The 26,404-nt window shown below is 30.8% G+C and overlaps 5 protein-coding genes across 5 annotated transcripts; 2 read left to right on the top strand and 3 right to left on the bottom strand.

Moving 5' to 3' along the window:
* Positions 1–6,744: 6,744 nt before the first annotated feature.
* TRIADDRAFT_57620 (uncharacterized protein) lies at positions 6,745–8,404 on the top strand (the record flags this gene model as incomplete). The annotated part of the gene is made up of 2 exons (XM_002113404.1): positions 6,745–6,933; positions 8,114–8,404. The coding sequence occupies 2 exons, from the start codon at positions 6,745–6,747 to the stop codon at positions 8,402–8,404; spliced, it is 480 nt and encodes a 159-aa protein (XP_002113440.1).
* A 3,612-nt stretch (positions 8,405–12,016) lies between these two features.
* Positions 12,017–15,220, top strand: TRIADDRAFT_57621 (uncharacterized protein; the record flags this gene model as incomplete). Its single annotated transcript, XM_002113405.1, has 4 exons — positions 12,017–13,490; positions 13,941–14,170; positions 14,593–14,647; positions 15,147–15,220. 4 exons carry the CDS (start codon positions 12,017–12,019, stop codon positions 15,218–15,220), a joined length of 1,833 nt encoding a protein of 610 aa, XP_002113441.1.
* A 5,336-nt stretch (positions 15,221–20,556) lies between these two features.
* Positions 20,557–20,988, bottom strand: TRIADDRAFT_26844 (uncharacterized protein; the record flags this gene model as incomplete). The annotated part of the gene is made up of 1 exon (XM_002113785.1): positions 20,557–20,988. A coding segment is annotated over one exon (432 nt), but the record flags the coding sequence as incomplete, so codon positions are not given.
* Positions 20,989–21,237: 249 nt separating this feature from the next.
* Positions 21,238–24,176, bottom strand: TRIADDRAFT_26269 (uncharacterized protein; the record flags this gene model as incomplete). The annotated part of the gene is made up of 3 exons (XM_002113786.1): positions 21,238–21,638; positions 22,619–22,966; positions 23,828–24,176. Coding segments are annotated over 3 exons (1,098 nt in total), but the record flags the coding sequence as incomplete, so codon positions are not given.
* A 63-nt stretch (positions 24,177–24,239) lies between these two features.
* On the bottom strand, positions 24,240–25,191 carry TRIADDRAFT_26287 (uncharacterized protein; the record flags this gene model as incomplete). Its single annotated transcript, XM_002113787.1, has 2 exons — positions 24,240–24,466; positions 25,014–25,191. 2 exons carry the CDS (start codon positions 25,189–25,191, stop codon positions 24,240–24,242), a joined length of 405 nt encoding a protein of 134 aa, XP_002113823.1.
* Positions 25,192–26,404: the final 1,213 nt, after the last annotated feature.

Genomic DNA, 26,404 nt, shown 5'->3' on the forward strand with positions numbered 1-26,404 from the left:
AAAGGTTGTCCGCGTTGAAACAAGTAACTTATTGCAGTGATGTGCCCCTTATTTAATTATAAGGGTTGCTATGTTTGATTGTATTAATAGCTATATTTGATATATTTAGGTTACTAAGGATAGATATTATCTCAAGCTAATATTAGATGATGGATAACCACTATATTATAAATTGTTGATGACTAATATTAGCAAGTTGATTAAATATGGTACGAGATTTATGTGACTAGAAACTCTGTAATTGTGGAGATGCCCAAAACCGAAAGGTGCTAAACATTAATAGAAGAGTAATGATATCTTAAGTATATAGGTTTATATTGTAGAAGATAATGATGTTCTAATTCAGAAAAGTATTTTGTTGATGACTGATTATAAATTAATTAAGCTATCATAAACGGATTTAGTAAAATGTATTTAAGAACTTAAGAGATGAGCTCACGGAGAGAAAGGAGATTTCGCTTCGCTTTGAGCTCGGAATACTGTAGATTTAGACTAGATGCTTGTAATTATCAATTATTGCTCTACTATTCCTAAAAACTTTCAATAAAAGCCTTTTAGAAAATACCATTTGACTAGGACACTTATTGAGAGACACTTTTATTACACTTATTTACTTAAAATTTATTCCTTAGCATTGAAAAGTACGATAGCTTTCTCAGTAGCTTTCATACTAGGCAGTTCGCTCACTTACGGAACGCTAAACAGTTATGAAACTATACAGTAAGCTATGCTTACCATAACATTAAATTTTATATTATAGTATACACTAACCTCGTTACAGGATTACAAATGCTTGCGCTGTGATTTAACACTATTCATTTTAGATCCTCAGATTGGAGGGAAAAAATAATATTCATAAATGCCATTTTTTGAAGCAGAACCTGCTAAGATGTCCGTATTGGTTTTGACTTTTACTAGATTTTAGGAAATTGCTATTGCAAAGATTGATAGACAGCAGTTAAGTTTTGAGGTTAAACTAGTTAAAATATGAATAAAAGTTAACATATGGCGTTACGGTTCATCATTACCGTAAATAGAAAAAACACTTATTCATATTTTCATTTAAAGTAGAGTTGGGATATGTTAAATCGTTAATGGATTTCCATTAGCGACTTTGACGAATTAGATCATTTAATAAGAGTAGAATGTGTAATAGATATTATCACTTTTGTTATTTATTAGCAACGGTATATTGCGGTAGAGCGGTTACAATAGAAATAAAGTTACTTACTTGTGCCACAAACGACGTTCTGATATAAGGCTTTTCAAAAATCCAGTCAATCATTATGCTTGAGTAAGTTGTACTATTTGGTATAAGGAAGCGATGGTGTAGTGCAGCCCAAATATAGCTTAAGATTATATACAGTATGTGTGAATATCGTGCATGACGTAATTACTAGGCTAATTAAGATAGATACCCTTGTATAGGTGCTAGATCGTAGAGTGAGATTAAATATGTGAGGATTTGTATTAGTAATTGCAATACGGATTGTAAAAGTTATTAGTCATACTGCTTGGCACCTCCAGGTACGCTAGAGGTGTGATGTTAGCCTTATTAAGGTAGATAATGATTTATGTGTCACGAAGATACTCTGTACACAATTGTATATAAGCAGGAGATTTTATCTCCGAAGACAGAGTAGCCATAGATAATCTAGTCCTTGGTAGAAGACGTAATTATTGTAATAAAGTGATTTTCCTTCAAGTTGTGGAAGTCGTTGCGTTTCGATAGACACTTTATTACAGATGGTGACGCGTATTTTATCTCTTTTAGGAAGATATTACTACGTTTTATTTAGAGTCTAACCTTTTCTTAGACTTCATCATCATTTATCTATCTGAATCTAAAAATCGTATTTTAGCGGTGCACTCTACCACGACTAATATTTGTACGTTGCTTGATTTATTCTTTATATTTTTGCAACCATAAATTCTCTCACTGTACAACATATCATATTATTGATATAACTAGCAAACTAGAATGTTAGGATAGGAACATCTTACATAATTAAAATTAGATCATTTATGACAATCTATTTTGCAACTATTTGAAATAATAGAATTTATGATGTTAGAGAAAACTCCCTAAATCCCATTTATCGCGAAATGAAAGTATGCCTAGATCTCGATTTTGTAGCCACGGTCATTATTCCCGTTAGAATTTTCACTTTAAGAAAAGTAGGGATTTTTTAATTGAGCACTAAGCTAAGTGTTGGAAAATAGACTATTAAAATGTACATAAGTACGATTGAGGATGATTATTAACTACAACTATGGTGTAAAATAGAATTTAGCAATTAAATTACCTTTTCAATCATGCAGATACTCAGAAATGACGACCCCAATTCTAGCATGCTGATATAATATCCTTTTATTAGTCTTTAAGAGTAGCAATAAATACTTGTATTCACGATACGATATACATAGAAACCCAAATGGGAGGAGGTTATATTTCATCTATATGTACAAATTGACATCTTTCTCCGTGATTTTTCAATTTTACATATTACTGTAATACCTCTTAGTATGCTGGAATAATTCATCACAGCATACTTAATACTGCACTAGAAAATTTTCAATGTTCTCATGATCTTATAATGACTGTAGGGCTGACAGTAAAACACTACTTAAGAAATATATTTGATAAGAGAAATACGAAATGCTTTGATATTATGAACTTAGGAATATCAAGAAAGTACTGTATTCGTTATCAAATACGTAAAACATTAAACCACAATTTAAATTTTCCATGGCGCTTATAATAGAGTGATTTTGATATCAATTTAAGGAGTACACCGCATAATTTAGGGACTGTAGACTATATTATAGGTCTACTATACAAATGCTCATGGCCATTGCTTAAACTAATCAAAAAGTTATTATAAGAAAAACTTTATATCAATTTATGAAAAGTGAACGTAGTTAGAATTGTAATTATGACGAAGGGCAGAGAAAGGTTTCGTCTTTGATCCCCGAATTGTGCTATGATAAATATGTATATTTATAATTGATCAAGAATTTTGATAGGACTCTAAATTTACGAATTGCGAAATAACAAATATACAGCAATAACTGCATTAATAGGACTTCATTAAGAAATGTTGCTGCAGTGATTAGAATCTTACAATAGGAATTCAAGGTAATATCATTAATAGGACTAGTTCTCAGAGAACTCTGAAAAATAGCAGCTAAACAAATTTTTAGAGAATGAAATAATCAATCATTAAGAATAAATTGGCATTTAAATCTCAAAAGTAAAAGTAATCTATGTATTAACCAGTATCTAGCCCAATAGTACTCACTATAGTAGAGACCGACATACCATCACGTTTATTCTTAGTAAGTATTATGAGAATATCACGGACGATTGCATCTTATATTCGTAGAGGCTATTCCCACATCCATTAACATTATATCGCTTTTTAAAGAAAGGATATTTGAGCAAATAATTGATTTATATTTTAAATGCTAATTTAACTATAGAATGTACATTCAGTTTAACTTATTCCTTTAATTATTAATTGTTAGAAATTGTTTCTATCAGAAGATAGGCAACAACTTCGATAAATTTGTTTTATTATAAATTCTAAGTAAGTGGTACATAATTAAAATTTTTATACTTTTACCAGACTAGCTTGAATAGCTAATAATAGTCATGATAACCTGAGCTACACTTGTATACAGAATTGAAGGTTCAGTTCTTATAATGTAAACAGAGAGAAATGGCTAGAAAGGAATCCTAAAACTAAAGTTATTATTTTGTCAAACTATGGATTGCTAGTGGCGAAGATAGAAATAATTTCTGGCTTAGTAACATGAATATTGAAATAAATATTGGTATATCTTATCCTTCATAAATATCTGAGAAATAATATTAAGTTCTTTTAGCTAACTGATTGTTTATTATTTTAAAATTATAAACCCATTGCTAATAAAGATGAATCTTATTAAGTTCAAAATGGCTACGATAGACTACACAAGATATGAGTGTAAGCATGTATGATATTAAACTATCTTTAAGAATTTACCTTATTGTAAATTGCAAGCTCCTTTGCTACTAAAGAAGATACTAACTGAGTCGAGAACGTATAAAAGGATTACTTGATAAGATATACCCTCTCACGTTATTAAAGTCTCTTTTTAATTTTACAACACGCGACTACGGCAATAGAATGCTAACTAAACTAAGGGTAGTCAATGATGTAGTATATTTTACCTCTAAGGTAAAAGAGCATCCAGAGTAAGTGTAGATTGCTAGAAATGCCTGGTTAGTGTTTCATGGTAGTTGATATTTAGTTAGAAGTGTTACGATTTCTATTCATCATAGATAATATGATAAAATAGGGTAAATTATTAGGGAATCCCATGATGTCACTCTGACTTAGGTTATGTTACAATAATATTAATTTTGGTGCATACTGTGTTGATAAATCGAATCACTTTGGTAACAACGTAATGAGGCTGATAGATATGTTTTTATTTGAAACACGTTTAATATTGATAAATATCGCAATAATTTGTTTTGTTCTTATGATACATAAATAGTTCGGCCTAATGATGTACGAATTTCACTAATTAAGTAACAAAAACACCGGTGATTTAAAATACCAATACAGAATGCAGTGAGTCGAGACAGACTGATTTTGACAAAATCTGAAAATCAAATGTAACAAGATTAAATTTCAGAACGTTTTAACGTCATAGTAAGCTTCACTCTGAAGAATTGTCGCAATTTACATTTAACAATGTTGTTAAATACTGCAGTACATTGAGCAGAAATAGGCAAGCTGGAGTTCGAGTCAAATTAGGCATTAGGGCAATGAAGGATAATTTACTTAGCATGTTAGAGATTATTTTACCACTAAATGGGATGTTTTATCAAGTTCTAAAGTTATTGTATTAATAATATATTGTTCAAATTAAAATATAACTTTAATCTTTTCTCTAATATTGCTTTAAAACAATTAATTAACCAACCGACTACAAATTCGTATTTCTATACACCTGATACAGTGGCTATTGCTAGATTTAAGGTTGAGGGAGAAAAGTGCAAAGCAGAGTTACAGACCCGTGTCAGTTGTTGAGAACGTTTTTTCCGGCAAAATCTTATAAGAAAAACCAATTATGATGAGCGAGCGATGCTAAAGATCAAGCAACTCACGCATACTGATATAGTATTAGGAATTTAAGATAAAATGCGACGAAGATCTTGTATAGAAGTGGCTATGGTTTAATAAATACAATCACACAATTACAGTCGAAGTTCACATAGAGTATTTGTTTGCGATCATTAATTAATTAAATCCTGATTGTACTATTTCCCATTTTATGGTTGCCTTGCTATTGTCCGTCTAGCAAAATATTTTCTATTACTTCATACCTGCTAAACATTTGAATATTCATGATTAATTTATATTATTTAATAATTTTCGATAATAGACAGTCTAAAATAAAGCAAATCGTAGGTCTACGACTGTATATTAACTTCATACCTATGTATCGTATACAGATTCGTTTCGGAAAAGTTTCGATTATTAGATATACAACTCAGCTGACTGTCTAGTAATTCAATTTTTATCTAATTCTAAAACCACATGATTACTAAAACCTCTACAGTAGATATATATGGCTGAGTAAACACATAAATATTAAAAATATCTTGGAATTTAGCTATATTTTTATTTCGTAGTAGCTAATAATTTTACGATTATGTATAGAAACTAAATTGGCAATTCGAGAAATAAAATTATTGGAAATATAATATATCTAACGATAGGCACATATCCATTAAAGAAGTGTTAAAAGTACTGTTTTAATGAAACTTTTTACGGATATACAGAAAATAATCTATAGAAAACTTAAAATTATTTTATAAAGCGAATGCATCTACATTTTGCAATTTTAAAAGTGGGATATAAAATCTATAAATATTATTATGCAAGTTCTTTTATTTGGAAAACCTATTTTCCGGCATTACAACTAAAAGAAAACTATCTCTTGAATCTAATTATTTTTTAATAGCGATGTTGATCAATAGAACAACAGATACTTAAAACACGTAGATACATTTATAAGAATCAGTCTTTTAAGTATTTCTCACTTGACACGCAGCACAACTTTGCTTATTAGTACGTACTTAGATGATATTCTTAAAGCTTAAAAGTGATGTCCTATTGGCAAAGCCACAAATATTATTCAGATTATATCCTAGATCAGCTATAGAAAGCTATATGTACATCAGTATACTGTTTTGCTAGAAATATATTGACCTGAAAACAGCCATTAAGTTTTCTATCCTACAACTAGTACTAGAATTGTACTGATCTTGTATCGCCACCAGAAATTAAAATAACTTGCATCCAGGACTACCTTCAAACTACTGATGCTGATACTACGATGGAGGAAGAAATTCCGGATACGTTCTTGCCATTTTTAAGCTTATCTTGGCCAATTTTGATCATTTACATATGTTTCTGCTGTTTGATGTTCATAGTTGGTTCATATGGTAACATAGTAGCCTTATTACGTTATAGAATTGGCATCAATTGGCAATTTCAAGCTGCCGAAGATTACGCTTACGTTTTAATCTTTCATCTGGCCTTAACGGACTTTATTTGCAGTATCGTGATTATACCTTTATACGTAGTGATTCTATTTATTGGTGCTCAATATCCTTTTATTAATCAGCTTTTCAAAAGTGGCCTGGTTGGAGTTTCATGTATACAAGGCTGTATACTGATAATAATGGCTGTCGATAAAGATGTAGTTCATTGTTACATGATCGATCAAATTAGTCGTGATCCAGTTAGATTTCGGAAAAAATATTATAAAAAAGCTATAGTGGTTTCCTGGATTCTAACTGTAACATTGATGGCTCTTAATGTTGGAAAATTTCTCTTCCCGTACGAAAAAGCAGACTGTTCAAAAACTCAGGTAAATTACGGTGATCTTTATGCTATTTATCAGTACCAAACTTTTAATCAAATATCGAGCTATCGTCATTTATAAAGACTATACTGTAATCAATTTCGAGTATATTTGACACCGGTAAATAGCTATTTCTAGCCAGGTTATTAATGTACAGATGTTATAGATATTAATAATGAAAGTTTACTTCTTATCATGATATCTATAAGTGATAGTGAAAATAAAGAGAAATCATGCAAAATTAATGGGCATTTAAAATTTAATAAATGCCAGTTTTAAGTGCAATGCAGTTGTTTGAAAAAGTTCTTACATAGATGTTATATAGGCTTTTAGACGAAAAGATTAAGTTTAGTACACATTTAATGTTTCTTTCTATAAGGTACTGTGCCAAATTTAATTTAGGGAAAATATCTCGATATTCTGCAAAGAGCAATAGATATTAATATCTTAACTATCTTGCTACTTAATTCAAGTTCTAACTTTAGCATAAAACATTCGATATTTATTTTAGTATGCAAGTATCACCTCTATTACTTATTGCACTAATGGAGTAAAACTATGTTGAATAATATGAAATTTCATCGCAAATACATAATTTGTGAATAGTGTGAGAAATAGAAGATTAAGAACTATAAAATAATTTGCTTGCTACAGTAGCGGTACTAATTCGGTTTCAGATCAGCTTCATATTTTATATTTTGTATTTGATGGTGAGATGGTCATTAATACTTTAACTTAGTTAATCGAGTAAGAATTATTTTCATATATGAAGTTAATTGATACATTGCAATAATTTCTTGCGCTAGGATTGCACGATTTCTGCGATATCTTTTTTCACCATTCCTCTACTAATCTGGAATGTCGTCAGTTTGTCATTGGCAATCATTAGTACTGTAATTTTATCCATTTATCAGCAAATTGTCTCGAGAATATCCAGCTATCAATACCATTTGGATATGTCAAGGAATAGGTCACTTAAATGAAGAAAATTTAATCTTAAGGTTTTGTATGTAAATGAGAGCTACATAAGATATTGTTTGCTTAAGTAAGAGTAGTATACTTGCTTTCAAATATATTTCTCACCCAATTTCCTTCTAAGTACCGATAACTGTAAATAATTATCCAATCAGAAAAACTCATCATTGTAGGTTGCTAGATTAGCTGATATACTCCTTTTATCACACAGATTTATGTAGCTGCGGCAATTGTTGCATTGAGTTGCAAAGCGCCTTTAGCAATAATTGAGATTATACCTCCGTATGAGACATCGACAAGCATTAATTCTCACCGTATAATTATCTTACACTTGGCAGCTATGGCGACAGCTCTGATAAATCCTGTTCTCTACTACATTTTTGATGAAAATTACCGCAAAAAATGTTGCTACAAACCTCAATCGCTAGATCGATATCGACAACCAGACCTTAAATTGGCGGAATTGGACCTACCAGATTCTACCTGTGAAATTGCCGTATAGTAAAGATGTCAAAAATTAAGGTACCTATTTACTATCGTATAGCATTTGTATTCTAGCCTCTAAAGTTATAGTTTCTTCTCCTTTAAAGAATTTAGTATCAATTACTATAGAGATTATATAAAATTTAATGCTAGATAGTAAAATATGTATGTCGCCCACCGCATGCATAGTAACCTTTATCTATCCCAAAATATTTGAATTAAAGGCATTTAATCAGAATAAATACCGTCATATACAGCTAATATGAAATCGATTAAAATGTTTCTGAATAATGCTAATAAGTCGATTCGTATTTTACTCCTGATATTCATAGATTTAAAATCTATCAAAATATTTTACTGATAGCTTAAATAAAATTTTATGAATTAATTATTGACTCATTAATTTCAGATGACACGAAAGAATTGCCTGATCTTATTCTCTAATGAATTTAAATTTCTTAGAGTAGGATTTTGTGAAAGCTTTGAAGTTTTTGCCATCTGGCAGACTTCCTTTTAGATTGTATTCAGTGCATATTTAGTAATCAAAAACCTGAGTGATTACAGTATATTAATAAGATAGTTTCAATAAGTCACTCTATAAAAATAATTTTCTTATGCTAGCGACCAATTGGTATCAAGAAAATTTATTTAGTTAAACCTGCACGGATAATTTGCCCAATAATTTAATAATGTACTAGAAAAGATATGTGAACTAACGGCCTAATAACTGATTAGACAGATAGCATTTGAGCTGCATTAAAATCGCTGACTACGCTAATTAATCTTAGTTAACATCTCTTTTAAGAACAATTTCTGAAATTGAATTATTTTCTTTGAGTACGCCATATTGTGCTAATTCTCTATGTCGGTATTTAGTTACAATTTCAATAACGATAGTGCTCATGATTGCTAAAAATTACCTAAAATTCTTAAAATTGGTGCAAACAATTTCTGTTGCTCACATTTTTTCATCATCTTTGCTCGAAGAAACAAAAACTATTTCGAATTGTTTTGAAAATCAGATAGCCTTTTGATTAGGCGAGGATCTCCAGCATAATTTTCAATATCTACCAGGGTACATTATTTCCCTACGTAACAAATAGGAATATATTTAAAGGGAAAATAATTACGAACCGACAATTTGTCGATAGAACACCTACCTTATTTACATTTAATTAGCCATCCTTTTCCTTTATATAGTTTATTTCTATTGTGACACTATATATTGTAAATTTTTCAGGCGCCAGTGAGGTTTTAATGGTTGATAACTTACAATTAATATTAGTAATAGTTGTTTGTATCCTTAATGCGAGCAAATGAAAATATAGGTTCATAAATTTGTATCATAATCATAAAGAGCCTTATGTCTTGCTTAAGTCCTAATTGAATATGCTGTAGGATTGTAATGTGGCAGACTATATCTTATTCTGCATAAGTTTACTAAACCACAATAAAGGTAGGCCTACGAACTTAAGATAAAGATCTGCTTTTATTACAATATTTAAAAAGGTGCGTGTCGGCTAGTCTATAATAGTAGAACTGCAAAACACGCGATAATATCTCTAAACTTCTACGACTCTGTCTCTAAATCAATCAACAAAGGTTATCCTTATATATGTTCGATGTTTACGTGGAGCCTAGCAAATATTTCCCACTGGCTTATAATTGTGGAAAGCAATCATGAACATAAAGTTAAAGGTTCAAATGTTGCATATCTTAGATAAATGTTTGCTACGCTCTATGGAGTTGATTTATTGAAGTAAATTTCGCCTTAATAATCTTTACTCTTAGGATATAATGAAAGAGTACTTGTATAATAAGTCTTATTTATCATCTACAAAAATTCGAGCTTTTATGTAATGAAAACCCTTACAAATAAAATCGTTAGCAAGTTTGCATTTAGAGTTCTTATTAAAAGCAATACAGCGCTATTATTCGTAGTAGATTTATATAATTGAGTCTTTATAAAGCTAGTAGATGTTAATAATGCTGTAATGTAACAATACTATTTAATTTCAGGTATTATAATACGAGCAAACCAAAATCACTAACCCAAAACTTAAATCGCTAACGTATGATAATGAATAATTGCGCCATAAAAATGGAAAGATAAATATAATCTACTGGATAGGTTAATTCATATTATAAATATCTGATTATTTAGTTGAGATCTTTAAATGAAAGATAATGCAAAAATGTAAGAATAATTTTATATCGATAACAATAAGTATGATTAATATATCTTTTTGTTATTAAATGGTATGCATTTTAAATTTAGGGGTACCAAATATAATGGATCTACCGAAATAGCGTTTCTTTAGAATTAGAAAATAGCTACGCAATTTCTGCTAAATTTTTGAAATTAATAGACTTTATGATCAATTCATACCAGATATTTTATATATTTTTTAAAAGGATTAGTAATATTTGCAATACCTCTGATGTTGTGGATCTCGAAAATTGATTACTGAAAAGCACCAATAAGACAGTATATCTATTGCCTTATATAGTAATAGAATGCTGCACCTGGGGAAAAATTAGCAAGAATTCATAGTAATTTGATCGTTTGCTATCAGTAATGGTGATTAATGTCATAGTAAAAAATTTTATTGTCTAGCTTAAAAAAGAATCACAAGTTAAGAGATCTTCTCATAAATATCGATTATTTCTATCAAAAATTTGATAGCAAATATAGTGATTATTAAATCTGTATGAATTTATTTTATGATCATATTTCTCTAAAGTTAGCATCTACCTCATGTATTTTCTGAATCAACTATCATAAACTATCGATTAAATTGTCATATCAAATGAACTCATTCATATTATAGAACGCTATTCTGAATACTAATCTAACCTAATTTAGATACTGCAAGATATCCAAGCCAAATTGTATTAGCTCATGTCGCCAAGTATGTAAGTATACTAAGATGCTGGCAGGTGTTACATCTGTTACTGTATTCTAATTATTGTTACCTGAATTGCCGTAACATTCACCAGCGAAATTATAAAAAAGCTGCCAGTAAATAACAAATTAGCCATACTCAACATTATTATATCATATTTTATGCCAATTAATATCCAATATAATTGCTGATGGGTTGACAATCTTGAAGGGTATTAGTTCCAATTTGCTGTACAAATTGAACTATTTAACATTACTCTTGATCAGGATTGTGTATGATAAAGTACGGTATTATACAATATTATTTGATTCAATAACGCTATAACTATTTCATCTTTAATTTATTATGTAATCTATATTTAGTATAAAATCAGTGGGATGATAACATGAAATCTCAAATTGCGCTAATTATGAAGTTATTATTGTTTTACTCATCGCTCAGCATAAATTTGCTTTAATTGAATTAAGTTGATATCCAATAAAATATGAAACGTAAAAGTAACAATTTTAATTCTGAGGCAATAATGAGAATCTAAAAGCTATGGCAATCTATATACCATAATTTGTAATTATCTATTTTCGTCACAAAGTGTATTTATTTTTGTATAAATTCTATAGCCACACAGATTATTACGTCAATCTTCGATTTGCGGGTACAGTTAGCTATTAAGCGTATCAACTGTGATATTTCATAAGCATTTTATTACAAGATACTGCACTGAGAAAATGCATTGGCAAATCATATTAGCAACAATTTCCTGCCTGTACATTTGCCTATCGAAAGCCGAAAATGAAAATTTTTCGCTATTCTTTGATGAGAATTTGGATTTATTATTGCTGGATCCTAACTGCATGAAAAACTCAACTTCAAGTTATAGTTGTATTGATAGATGTAATGAAACCTATGTAAGAAGTCAAAGTTGCAATTGCGACGTTGATTGTGTAAAATATCATGATTGCTGTTTCGATTATGCTCATTATTGTATTGACCAACGAAGTGATCTATCCTCTGTTTTGTCGTCCAATACTTCCAAGGAGTGGTTCGATTTAAATTTAAGTAAATCAAAAAAAAAATTGCCCGTGCTTGAATGTACTGTTAAATCTGTTCTAATACTCGGATCATGTCCTGAAAACTGGCCAAATGATATTATTCGCTCTAAATGTGAAAATCCATCAATAACAAATTTTGATTATTATTCATCGGTGCCAGTCTATCAACGCTCCAGTAGCAACAATTACCGCAACTTTTATTGCGCTATCTGCAATGGGGCAGATATCAAATTATTGCAATATTGGACAACTAAAACGATTTGCAGTAATGGATCATTAGCCCGTAAATTGAAATTTATAGACTACGTTAAGCAATATTGTAAGCCATTAAACAGTATACATGATTACATGCCTCCAGATGCATCAAAATCACGATATTGCGTTGAAAGTTCACGGTGTAATGAAATTGATGCCATGAGAATTATCGGCGAAGAAACCTTACGGCAGAATATTGTTAGGAGCTGTCAAGAAGCAGCTGCGTATGTTCACTTTAAAGGAACAATTTATAAAAATCCTTATTGTGCTCGATGTAGCAGTTATTCATTTTTAGAGTGCATGAATACTTATTATCCTGCACCTTTTATTGAACCGAGTTATAGCGATCAGAATTCACCGTCAGGCTCTGTTATCATGTTGATCGATTTCTCGAATACAGGCCGATTTCTTTATACTGCTCAAAAAGGTAATAAAGTAGTTATTTATGCTGGCCATTGTCAACAAGGTTACTACTATGATCCATTACAAATGCGCTGCCAAGAGGTACTTTCCTATAACCGATCTAATTGGAGTGATCGCAATGATAGCGATTGTGACGGGGATTTTCCTCAATTTTGTAATTATACACAAGGTCAAATTATTCATAATTGCTCTTCAGGCATAAGGCTCAATTCTACGCAATTTATTGTTATTAATACAACTCATATCCTACGATACAGCGATAATATTACTTATCCTATTCGATCAATTCATCGATCATATCTAACAAATAATGAAACTGTCATCTATATCTGTTATAATCCTCTGCAAACTGATATTCTTCGCAAGACTATTTTTGAAATAATATCCTATAGCGGTTTTGCACTGTCTATTGGAGCATTCTTTTTTATCGTTATGACATACTGTTTGTTCTCTGAATTACGCACACATCCAGGTAAATGCGTTATGAATTTGTCTATGGCATTTTTCTTCATGTATATTTTACTACTAATAATTAAATTGATTGAACCAATTAATATGAAAAGTCATAACCTGCAATTTATTTGTATTGGACTAGCAGCGTTAACTCATTGCTTGTATCTGAGTTGTTTTACCTGGATGAATGTATTAACTTATGATATGTATACAAGCTTTACATCAATGCGTATTAGTTTCAACAGGAATACTAAGCGTTTATTTGCTTTATATTGTGCTTACGGATGGCTACTTCCTATAGCAGCAGTAAGCACCTTACTTATTCTAGATAGATTGAAAATTTATGATATTGGCTATGGTCTAGCTTCAACTCAATGTTGGATACGTAAATTTTCAGCAATTCTGTTGTTTGTTGTCATTCCTATGGCTTCTTTAACTACTATTAACTGCTTACTATATCTGATGACAGTGGTAACGATTTACAGAACTAGGCATAAGGCCAAAAAAATTGGGAAGAAGCATGGAATTGGTATTTCTGATTGTCGATTATACCTGTCCATGATAACTGTAGTCGGAGTGACGTGGTTAATTGGCATACTAGCTAATATTAAAGCAATGGCTTTAATGTGGTATCCCTATCTGATTCTGAACAATCTTCAAGGCATTTTCATGATTTTTGCTTTTATATTGAATCCGCGTGTGAGCAACTGTTACAAAAGATTATTATTTAGATGTACGAAAACGAAGGGAACTTCTATCATTCAACTAAGTAGGACTACTAAATCTTGATTAACTTATACTTATCCATCCTGTAATCAGATTGATTAGTATCGATATAAATATTATCTATAAGTACTTCCATTCGTAGCTGTGCATTACGCAACAACAATTAGAGATAGATATCTCTGTATCAATCTATTATAAACCATACAAAAGGAAATACCTTAAAATAGCTTATAGTATGGTGGCAGGTATCGCAGTATATATTAGATAATCCGCAATATCGAAATGGAGTATCCTTAAAATGATTTCTCATCGCTCGATAGCAACATTTTCTTATCTTGCAATTAATACTACTTTAAAATTATTTTAAGTGATTATTACATATTACTTTTCCATAGAAAAGGGTTGCTTGCGCTGACACTGCATTCTGTGTCCTGTTGAAATATATTGACGGTATGAAATACGGAAGCTAATATTCTATTATAATAATTATTTATACGAATTTATTTCAGATTTTCAGGTGTATATTTCGGACTAAATAAAATTAAAAAAAAATAAGGCTGTATCTCTAATTCTGGATATCTGATGCAAAATAAGCACTTTGATCTCTCGGAAGTGCTGTATAATTTGCGATATAGTTACTTTCTCTTTTAATTTGTTTGTTTGTTTCAAAGATATCTAAATTTTATTAGTGCAATTAACGAGCCATCAAATTAGTATTGCAAGATATCGTAGCACTTAATATAAAGCTATTTTTCAGGTCAAATTATAACAATGGCAAATAAAGCATCAAAATTTCATTATAATTAATTTTAATTAAATATACAGTATCATTTTTAGTTAAGAGGACTACCTACTGTACTATACATGCATGTTAAGATCGAAAGTAAAAACTTTAGCTAGATAATGTTGCTATCGTATTATTGTTCAGTCATAAATTATGTTGTTATAGGTAGTAGAGGCTTCAATGTACTGCCAGGTGCAACATCTGTTGACTGCTCTACTTCCCTATTATTAACTGATTAAAAATTAATTAAGTAAATCATAATGTACGAGTATAACAATTTTGTTACTGTTCTCGTACAAATAAATCTATCTTTCTACCATAATATTACCAGTAAATTCTTTAAAATTTATGGCCAATTGATAGCCAATGGATGAGTATGTTGCTTAAAGGAATTCCTAGGTGATTACGTAAAATTCTTCTAGTATAGCTACTTTAACGGATATTTTTAAGCTGCTGCAATGATGCAACTACTATTGAGATTAATTAAAGTGCGTTTGATTGCTGTAATAATTATATTATTACTGATACCGATTTTAAATGAAATGTGCTTATTACTTCTTTTCAGTCAGATATAAGTCGAATAAGCCGAACTTTTTTCAAGAAATTTAAATACCTACCTTACATTGTCTTTGTAAACTATTTAAGATATTGTCTGCATAACTTATAAATCGTATTATACCGTCTTATTTTTCATACAGCTGAGAAAACTTTTATGCGAGTCCGAATTTTAATAATTTTATTTATTATTTTCTTGATGTTGTATCATTTTGTTCTCCTCTTAATATAAAAAGTTAATACAAAACGTTTATACTGTAGCGTAGCATTTTTCATTAGCGATTTATGGATTTGTGTTTATTGCACTTTTAGAGAAAATATACTGCCGGTAGTATTTATCTCCATTGCTAAAAATTTCGACTTGGCTTATTAGATAAAATACCGATACCGCGACAATCATTTACTAATATAAGCGTATGTTATTTCAGGTAGCAGCTATAATTATCAAATAATTAATGTATCATGCAATTTTTTTTCTTGACTGTTATTATTGATCAATGAAGATATCGTAGCGAAGATGAGTTTGAAGGTTTAGTCATCTGTTTTCATTAATTTATTGCAAAGGTGTATGATAATCAAGCGGCATCAAGCTATATATTATATTAATAAAGATTTAGAAGCTTTCTAGATATTTCCGTTTATATCTAGATTTGAGTTAAGGTTCATAGAAATTCTTATTCATGTTAAGCACGAACAGATTATTCATTGTTATATGCAGCAAGTACCGTAATTTGGTGGATACGTATACTGAATCTGACGCAGTTCCGGAGTCTATCAAAACCGTTCTAGTGATACATTACTAATAAATAGACTAATTTATTTCTGATATTAGATTATTGTTCATCAGCTATACCAGAATAACCTTACTTCAAGCTTAAGATTAATTTAGTTACTAAATTTTTTCATTAAGACCTCCAAACAACAGCAAAAGCAAATATTACCGAGAAGAGTAATATAGGCTGGGTTTTCGCCGCCCACATGAACGTATCATAATATAGTATTTGCTTTACCGTTTACTACGTGAATTCTGCAAAGCTCCTAGACCGATAAATCAAACGGTGTTGTTTGATATCGTTAGAGCTGTTTTCTTTGTGAACAAGCAATAATGATTATGCTATCTAGCTCTTTTAGCAGTATCGATAATTATCTCTTGTCGGAAATTCTTTAAAATTTTTACAATATTGTCTTTACTTTTTATAACAGTTCCGACGTAATAATACATAATAATGAAAGGATATCTGAATTGACTGGTTTCGTAAATAAGAAAACTTAAATACAAGAAAACACATTGTGATCCATTGGGATTACTGATAAATAAGATATCTATAAAACTGCTGTTTTACGTTGTATTGGAGGCAGAAGTATTCCATATCGGTACTTTTCTACAGCATTAGCGAATATGATTAAGATTAGCATTTACAGCATTTATCATTTCAAGAAACTGGGTTGAATTGACGGTAGTTTCGTTTGGTTTTTACTTATTGATAATTACATCTTTACATGCCTTGCCTGATAGCAAAGTCAGCAGATAAAGTGTACGAAGTAGCTCATGTGTTCATTAATGTATAACTGTTACTTAACTCAACTTGCCTAATCTAAACTAATTAGATTACCCTAGATAAGTAACAATAACTGAGAAATGTACTTTCGGAATCTTCTAAGTATATCTTTATTCTACAAAATACAAATCTAATTTAATATTCAAAATCAATCATTTAGTTAGCTTTTTTGGCCATAAAACCGGTTTACGATGTGCGATATATTTCGACCAATAAGGCATCGTGAATACTTTAAATTATTCCTAGTCTAATCCAATGAATTTGTAATATTACTATAGATTAACTTTTTGTTTACCCTAGCTTATAATTAACAAGGATCCATATTGAATTTACCATAGACAATTCATATACCATATTCAGTATAATTTAACCTGTATTAGGAACAGGTTTGTATCGGCTATATTAAGTCATAAAATAATTCATGCACATATCCAAATTAATAACTATCTTCACGTGATACATTTACATGTCTAAATTAAGTAAGATATCATTCATTACGGTAGATTCACTACCGTGACAATAACACTAGACACTATAGACGATATTATAATATATATTTGTATTGGCAAACGACATAAAATACCTTTACTCAGAACTATATTCAAAATAGCATCTTATTCAGGGTATTCTATATCGATTGGGGGATTTGCATTTATCTTCATTACTTATTGCTTACTTCCCGAATTACGAAAATGTCTAGGTAAATGTGTCCTAAGCTTATCGTTCTCCTTTTTCTTCATGTATATCTTATTAATTGCTACAGAAATAGTGAAACCATTAAATTTAAAAAGATAATGTTTTACGGACTATCTGTATCGCCGTCGCAGTAATAACTCATTGTTTATATTTGAATTGATTTGCTTGGATGAATGTATTAACATACGATATGTATATCAGTTTTAGTAAGTTTCGTATTACATCTCAAAGTAAAGAAACAATTATAAGATACTGTATTTATAATTGGCTTCTACTAGTGACTGTAAAGATAATATTAGTAATATTAGATAGACTTGATACTTTAAGAACTGATTATGGCCAAGCAGAATCTCGATGTTGGATTGGTAATTCTTCGATAATCCTATACGTTGCTGTTATTCAAAAACGTATTATAGCTTTGATAAATTGTTTCTTATACATTACGGAAGTTGTTAATATTTATCGAACACGTACAAAGGCCAATAAGTTAGGTGAAAGGCATGATGGCAGTATTTCCGATTGTAAACTTTATTTATCTATGATAATAGTTGTTGGAGTTACATGATCTATTGATATGGTAGCTAATATTAAAGTTATGGTCTATTTGTGGTATTTAACTCGATATTGAACAATTTACAGGGCATAGTTATAGCATTGGCATTTTTATGTAATTGACGAGTGAGTAATAGTCATCGCAAGTTAATACATGAAATTATAGGCATAAATTTCACCTTGAATGTCATAGAATTTGGTAGTTTAACGAAATCAACTTCTCTAGCAATAGTCCAAAAAAACCTTTTCATGAATATTGAAGTATCATTATCTTAGAAAGCTGAGAAGAATATTAAAAGGAAATCTGATATTTAATACTTTGGGAGATTGCCGTATAGAGACTTTTACGAAGTAACTAATAACAGATCACATTAATCAATAAAATGTTATAATTAAGTAAGATAGAAACTGTTGATGTTCAGATATATTTTACGCCTACCAATTTAAGCGGAAATTCTATGATGAATCGCTTTTAGGAATTGCAATCACTAAGATAAGTTAAATTTAGTTATAATATTTACAATAAAATTACTATAAGCACCGTTCATTTACGTAGTCATAATATCAATGCTCTGTCTATTTTAAAATTAGTACTATGGTAAAATATGAAAATATACGGTACGTTATGTTACATTATCGCATTCGAAACTGATTTTAATAAACTTGAGATATCACTCCTGGTATCATATTCTTTAACTCATAAAATATTTCCTCTATTGTTCGTATATTATTATTACTAAAGCAGATGTCTATAATGATAAACTAATTTAATCGCCAGAGCTATGACTTTCAAAAAACAATTTATCTCGTTGCCTTAGTCACAAGGAAGTTATCAGAAATGATTACAATGCTAGTAGAACTAATAATATTAATGATGTTAATGACTATTATAGGTTTTCAGATGAAGAATTTTATAGCATTATCTACAGGCAGTTTAGGGTACTCGTATCAAATAATTACTGTCGAAATTAATTAAAAATCAACATTAGCAAAGTCGACTATAAGCTTAACTAATTCTACGCTGCTTCATTTATCTCAATAAATATTGGATTAGATATACGAAAAATCCGACATTTATTTTGCATCGTAGCCATCTTTTTGTTAGTCTGAAGTATATAATTTCGCTAGGGGTATTATTGCACTTATATTTATGCTAAGAACAACTGAACATTCCATTTCAATCTACTGTCCTTTTCTTAGAGGTTCTATTTTCATATTAGTAGCGGAAAGGTAGCTTTTTGTTAATAAATTTTTGATTTTATAGCCGAAAATTGATTATCTTATACGTCGATTAAAGAACCGAACGAAATTTTATCCCGAGCACGAACTGAATATTTGGCAATTACATAGATTTTACAATAAGAAGACAAAAATCCGAATAACTGTAACTGTAGATATGTTTATTACACCCCAACGAATTTTATGCTGAATAGACTATACGAGAACTTGCTTAGAGTTTAGGTTATACAAACTGTATATTGTCCCTGTTTAATAATGCAAGATTAAGATCGCTATTTTATTTATTCATACTTTAAATATGTATCGTGCAGTGTATCAAGTACACGTAGAATTTAGTAATCAAAAACCTAGAATTGACTAGTGATGACACGGATTTAACCAGCCTTTCATTTCGAAACATTAATAATAATACTTTGATTTTTTCCAGTAAGGGATAAATGATTAAAAAATAAGTCCTAAAATATAAAATATTTATCCTTCGTAATAATTTCAAAACTTCCGAACAATACATAAGCTTACAATTAGAAGAAATTGATTTTGGATTTAAGTGAAAATGATAGTAAACCATGTTAAGGCTAATCTCAATTAGCTACTTTATTTTAATATCTTTAAAGGAATGATTCTTAGTTATCATCCTGAAAACAAAATTATTCTGCTGAAAAAGTTACCATATCCCAGATATACGAGTGTAGAATGTAAAAATTAAAAAATTTTCCCAAAATTTAAGACGTAGGTTGTTTATAAATCAGACTTGCTACAACACTAAACTGACGCGTATTGTGTTTTAATTGATAACCGCTAATGTAATGAAGTAAGGGTGTGCGATGTAAAAATGCCTAAATAACTATTAGACGCAAATAATTTATAATCTATCAAATTTCTCATTGTCCATGATTTTATAGCAATTATTACAGTCAAATTTATGGAGAATTTTATTTGATGACTATCTGCTACTATAATTTCAAAGTATTTATTTAACTAGTGGCTGGTAGAACATTTTGACCGAACTGACCAACAAAATTACCACGTGGAGAATAATGAGCTACTAAATAGACGTTATTTCCAATAATGCTTCGGCCGCAACCTATGTGTGTAGTAGATTTCCATATCAGTTGTGTAAAATGTTTTGCCGCAGAAATGAATGAAGGCGACGAAAAATCATAGTTAGCGACCTCGCTATACCATATGCCAACCATTTGTGTAACATTAGCGGTAGAAGGATTGGCAAAATCTCCGTGATAGAGATTTTCGCCGTGAACAGTATCACTTGGATACATACTGCCAGTAGCTATAAGTTGATTTGCCCAAATTTCTGCAGATATTTGGAGCGGAGTTAACCATTGAAGGTCTGGAACACCATGTATGCGACGTAATCGGTTGTGCTCGTTCAAGCAGTCTTGCTGATAGGGTAGTAAATTTATTGGAGCTGTAAATTTTGGAATTGAAATGTGTTATGTAGGTTGGGTAACAAAGTAACTTTATTACGTTCAGATAATATATCTATAGCGAAATTTTAATCAATCTATTTAATTATTTACCTGAGGTGATAGTATCTATTCGTAATTGAAGCGTTTACATATGATAAAATTTGATAAAAGATTTTCTTATTAGAATTCAACTAATTCAACTGCGGCTTCCAAACATAATGATTTAATTTACTTTGTAGAGCGTCTAATGTATATTAAAAAACTGTTTTGAATACCTGTAGTATAATATGAAGCATTAAATCCACGACCTTGGTTGTAGTTGTCGGAATGAAAAACGATTAATAAGCGATTTGAGGAGGACGTTATTGAGGAAGGAATGTAAGTATCACATAAAGACTTTAGTAGTAGACTTTGAGCAGTTTCTCCATCGTAAACATTTATCCAGTCTTTGGAACAATTGGACGTAGTTGACGCTTGGATTTCCATAAAGTTCCATACTAATGTAATAACATGATTAGCGGGAGCTCTGATGAGGTATTGACAATCGATATTCAGTGGGTATAGACCAGGATAGTTAGGACTCATAATAATCCCTGCAGAGGAGTTATAGTCCGCATTGCAGATATCCACTGACACAGCTGTTACACGTGATAGCACAAACCAGAAGTAAATACCGGGGAAATTAAAAATATCAGTTACTATATAACGTAATCGTAGGTAAATTGAGAATGAGATAGAATTATATGTTGTATATTTTCAGAATTAAGTACCGATACTACAGTATTTGCAGTATTAGTACTCCGATTTATTTGCAACAGATCCATCAATGCAAAGCCGTAATGATATTATTAATATGACATATTCCAAGTTAGATATTCTATCAGTTAGCCGTTCATTTAGCAGAAGCCTAGATATCAGCCTATAACTAGTCTATTTGAAAAGCACTTACTCTCGTATCGGAAATGAAATCCTTTCATTTCTGTATCCCCATCGGTCGTGAATTCAAAGGTAAGAACAGATCTTGACGATAGGATAGAAGGAGGGAATTTTTTACCGCATGCTTTCAGTAGTCGTGCAGCACTCATATGACTGTCATCATATATTGAAATGAAGTCGTACATACAACCATTGGAAGGTTCTAACTCGAAATCTATCCAATTAATTTTCAAGCGTTGATTTGATGAAGTAAATATTTTAAATACGCAAAAGCTGAAGGTAGAATATTTTAACGGATATCCTGGACTTTTTATTTCCCCAGATGTTTGATGAATATTGGTTCCGCAAATAGCAGATGATGCAGTTGGAACTAGCGTCGGATCAGAAGTAACAGGAACTGTTAAAAAACATGAATCAAAGACGTTGAAGATTTTAGTCCAGTTGCAAATACGTACAGAAGTAAAAATTAGTGTCATTTATGCCTATAAATCACGCCATGAATAAAATAAGAATCACATATTAGTACAGATGTGGTAATCTTCTGAAGTGAATGCATGCAAATAACTATTCTCTATACTATTGTTCATATTTCATTCTTGATAGCAGCTTTTAAATGCAATTTTAACATTTCTATGTTTTTCTTATAACCTTTTGTCACATTGTAGCAATTTACCTCCCACATAATTTGCTAGAAAACCTTTTCTGGTTTCACTTTCATCGGTATGAAACTGTAAGATAAGAGTATTTTCTGTTGATGCTATTGCATTTGGAGGGGGTGTTCGTTCGCAAAATCTGCCCAATTTTGTCTGATTACTACGACCAACAACATCATATATAGTCAGACTATCGAATCCACATTGATAATCATCTTCGATAGCAAAATCTTGCCATGTTAAATTTATTTTGTAATTCGATGGAAGTTGAATTGTCATGTTACAATCTAATAAATTATCGTAATTGGATGGATAATTTTTACTGGCAATAGCGCCACTAATTGATGTAAATATTCTATTGCAGTAACCTATAACGATACAATAATTTCGTATTATTTCATCTGACATAATTGTGATTAGTATAAAATACGAAAAACTTACTTGCTGTCGTTAATGTTTCACAATTAATTCCAGAAAAATTAGGAATACAATGACAAGTGTAGCCGGTGGTATAATTATACTCACAGGTACCGCCATTTTGACATGGATTTGAATTACACGGAGGTGATACTATTTATACAATAAGAATTGAAATCAGAAAGTTCAAATTTGGCATTGAATTTCAGAAATTAAATAGCAGTGAAATTAAAAAGAGTAGTATCATTGAGAGCGTTTGAAATTTTTAAGAGCATGTATACTTGCTACGGTCATCACGGGAAATGGTCAATCACGGAAATTATATTTAAATCTTCAGTTTTTACTATTTTTATATCATCCTATGTGGTGAAAAGTTTCACTTCAAATGATATAACTTCCATTTGCATCTTTAGCTACTCTAAAGTAATATGAAAGATATCCAAAATAATTACTAGTATACGTGTAAGCTTACATTTATCGTAAATCTGTAATTTGACAGGCAAAACGTGTTGTTCAAGACACAAAACTTCTAGTCCATAAGATCGATTCATATACGATTGATGCAATACGCTAATGCTATACTAAGGCATAAAAACTTAAATCTTAATGGCCTTAAAGAAGACAATGCATATGAAAGTCATATTATTTAATGTGGGATTTTTCATCGTATAAGTTGATATAAAAAGCATAAGCAGCTTAAAGTTCAAATATGATTCCCGTGATTGACCGTAACATATGCGATTACATATTCATTACCTTAAAACTTTGGGGTTTGGACTAGAAAGTAACTTTATTGATTGATATTTTCTTACCAGTTGAATAATGGAGCTCAAAACCTTTTGCAGTTACTGATGTATCGGACAAGAACGAAACGATAACTTGATTAGACATGGAATATTGAAAACTAGGTAAAGCAGTTCCGCAAAGGGGAGGAAAAGTTATCGTCGTTCCATTGCTATTTTTATCGAAAATTGTCAACGAATCGTATGGGCAGTTTGGTTCATATTCCAAATCGAAATGCTTCCAGTTTAATTTCACCACAGAATTTGGATCAACTAGGATGGTATAGCTGCAGTCATTGTTGTTTGGATAATTGCTTGGATAATTCTGACTTGAAATTATACCAGTAGGTGTTAAAAATGTGGTATCACAACTACTCCCTACTTGATCATCAAAATAAAAGTAATTGAGGTTATCATCAATGTTATATTACTTTAGACTATTTTAAATTAAGATTACTTTATATCGAATTGATAGTGTACCCGATTTCGTATTTGCTTTTTGAATACATAATGATAAGAAGCATCTTTTATTTTGTAAACTACTTCCAGCACATTCTTTTCCGCCATTGGATGGAGGTGGGCTAGTACAGCTTCTAGATCGTTGTCTGACACCAAATCCACAACTTGCGCTGCATTTTGTCCATCTTGACCACTTGCTCCATTGTCCATCTGTACTTGAAGATTCGTATGCCCCAAGTATAGAGAAGATGCGATTCCAATAAATTTATGAACTAATTGCGGTTATAAGCGCTCATGCATATATTGTTGTTTAATTAAAATGAATTAATTTAAGTCGTACCATTCATATCTATCGGTCGATAGACTAGTTTGAATCCAAGCCTTTCAATTGAATCATCGGTAGCAAAATGGAGTAAGGCGGTATTGTGCGATGTAATAATCGAGTCAGGAATTTGATTTCCACAATAACTTCCAATTAATTTGGATCTGGTAGATGCACCATCGTATATGTTTAAATAATCAGCTGAACATTCTGTATCATATTTCTCGATATCAATTGATTGAAAATCAATTTTGATTTTATAACCACGTGGAACTTCTAAAGTTTCTAACCAATCTATGTTTCGGTAATATTTTTTGGTAATAGGATCAATTGGACTGTGAATAGTAACCGTTGAGCCTAGGAAAACAAACAGAAACAAGAATGTACCAAATTTGATAGAAAGGATCAGTCGATATAAACAATTGAGGTACTTACCCACACATGGAATTGTTGCCCCACATTCTTCCGATTGTAATTCTTCCCCTTGGCAATCCTTGCCATTACGCTGACGTGGAGGATTACTACAAGTTCTGCGACGAATACGTCTACCTCCTTTACCACAAGATCGCGAACAAGATGACCAATTTTCCCATGATGACCATACCCCATCCATATCTATTGGTTTCCAAAGCATTGATTAACAGACGAAAGTCCGATTAAGATCAGATAATGGCTATCAATTATGATTATTTTGCCTCTAATGCAAATGTATTCTTTTAATTGGATTGAATATAATTATGATTAGTTATTGTGGCAAAAAAAATATCCTGGCAAAGAGCTAAATTTTCTTATGGACTATCTAAATTGCTTCAATAACCCACCTGGGCATTCGCTATAAGAGCAATTGACTGTCTTATACCAGGGTTCGTTACTGCAACCGGATATGTTGAGACAGAATCGATAAATAACCTTACGGCATTTGAAATCACACGCTTTGTAATATTGCCAATCACTCCATCCTTGCGTGTCATTGACTGTTCATTTATTAAAATAAAAGTTCAGTATAGAACCAAAAGAAATATAATACTGCAAATTGGTGTAAAATTTAATTGCGTTTGATATACACTATGCACATATTAAATTAGCTTTTTATGCAAATATTGTCGCTATTTGAAAAGAGTCTACAAAGAAGTTAAATAACTATGTGTAATGAACTACAGAATTCTGGTAGCGGTAACTGCGCCTACGGCACTCAATTGGTAGAATATAAGTATTGGCTGACTTAGATTCTAAATCATAAAGAGAAAAATGGATATAAAATTTTAGGAGGGCATGTTCAGTTTACGTTTCATATCGGTAACTTGAAATAATTTTGCCACTTATTCCGTGATTTCAAATTTTTAGTTCATTTCAACTTTGTTTACTTATGTCGATAATATTATTTATAGACTAAGGTAACGTTTTCAATACTAGCTATTTGATCACTTTGTAATTCAATAGCACTACTATGAACATGAAATCTATTTGTAAATTTCTCTTATACTTGTCGTTAATAAGCGCTAATACTCTGCCAGCTTTTATTCCAATTATGGTTGAGCGGTATTTATGGGGTACTATGCATGTAATATCTTATTACGGAAAAAATGGCTTACCATTGCATGCATATAAGGTTTTAACTTTGTCAACATCTCCTGAACTCAAGCCATTTCGTTGTCCAATTTTGACAAAACCAGGATCCCTTAATGGCTCCATAGTTTTATGCCCATTTTTACTATAAGCATATAGTTCATAATGCATGATGGAACCATAATCATATGGTTTATTTAAGCTGTCAACTTCACCGCGAGTGTNTTTTCGAAGTTCACCTCTTGCCCTAAAATATAAAA

Source organism: Trichoplax adhaerens, genomic scaffold (genome assembly GCF_000150275.1).
Source record: "Trichoplax adhaerens TRIADscaffold_6 genomic scaffold, whole genome shotgun sequence".
NCBI classification, from domain to species: Eukaryota; Metazoa; Placozoa; class Uniplacotomia; order Trichoplacea; family Trichoplacidae; genus Trichoplax; species Trichoplax adhaerens.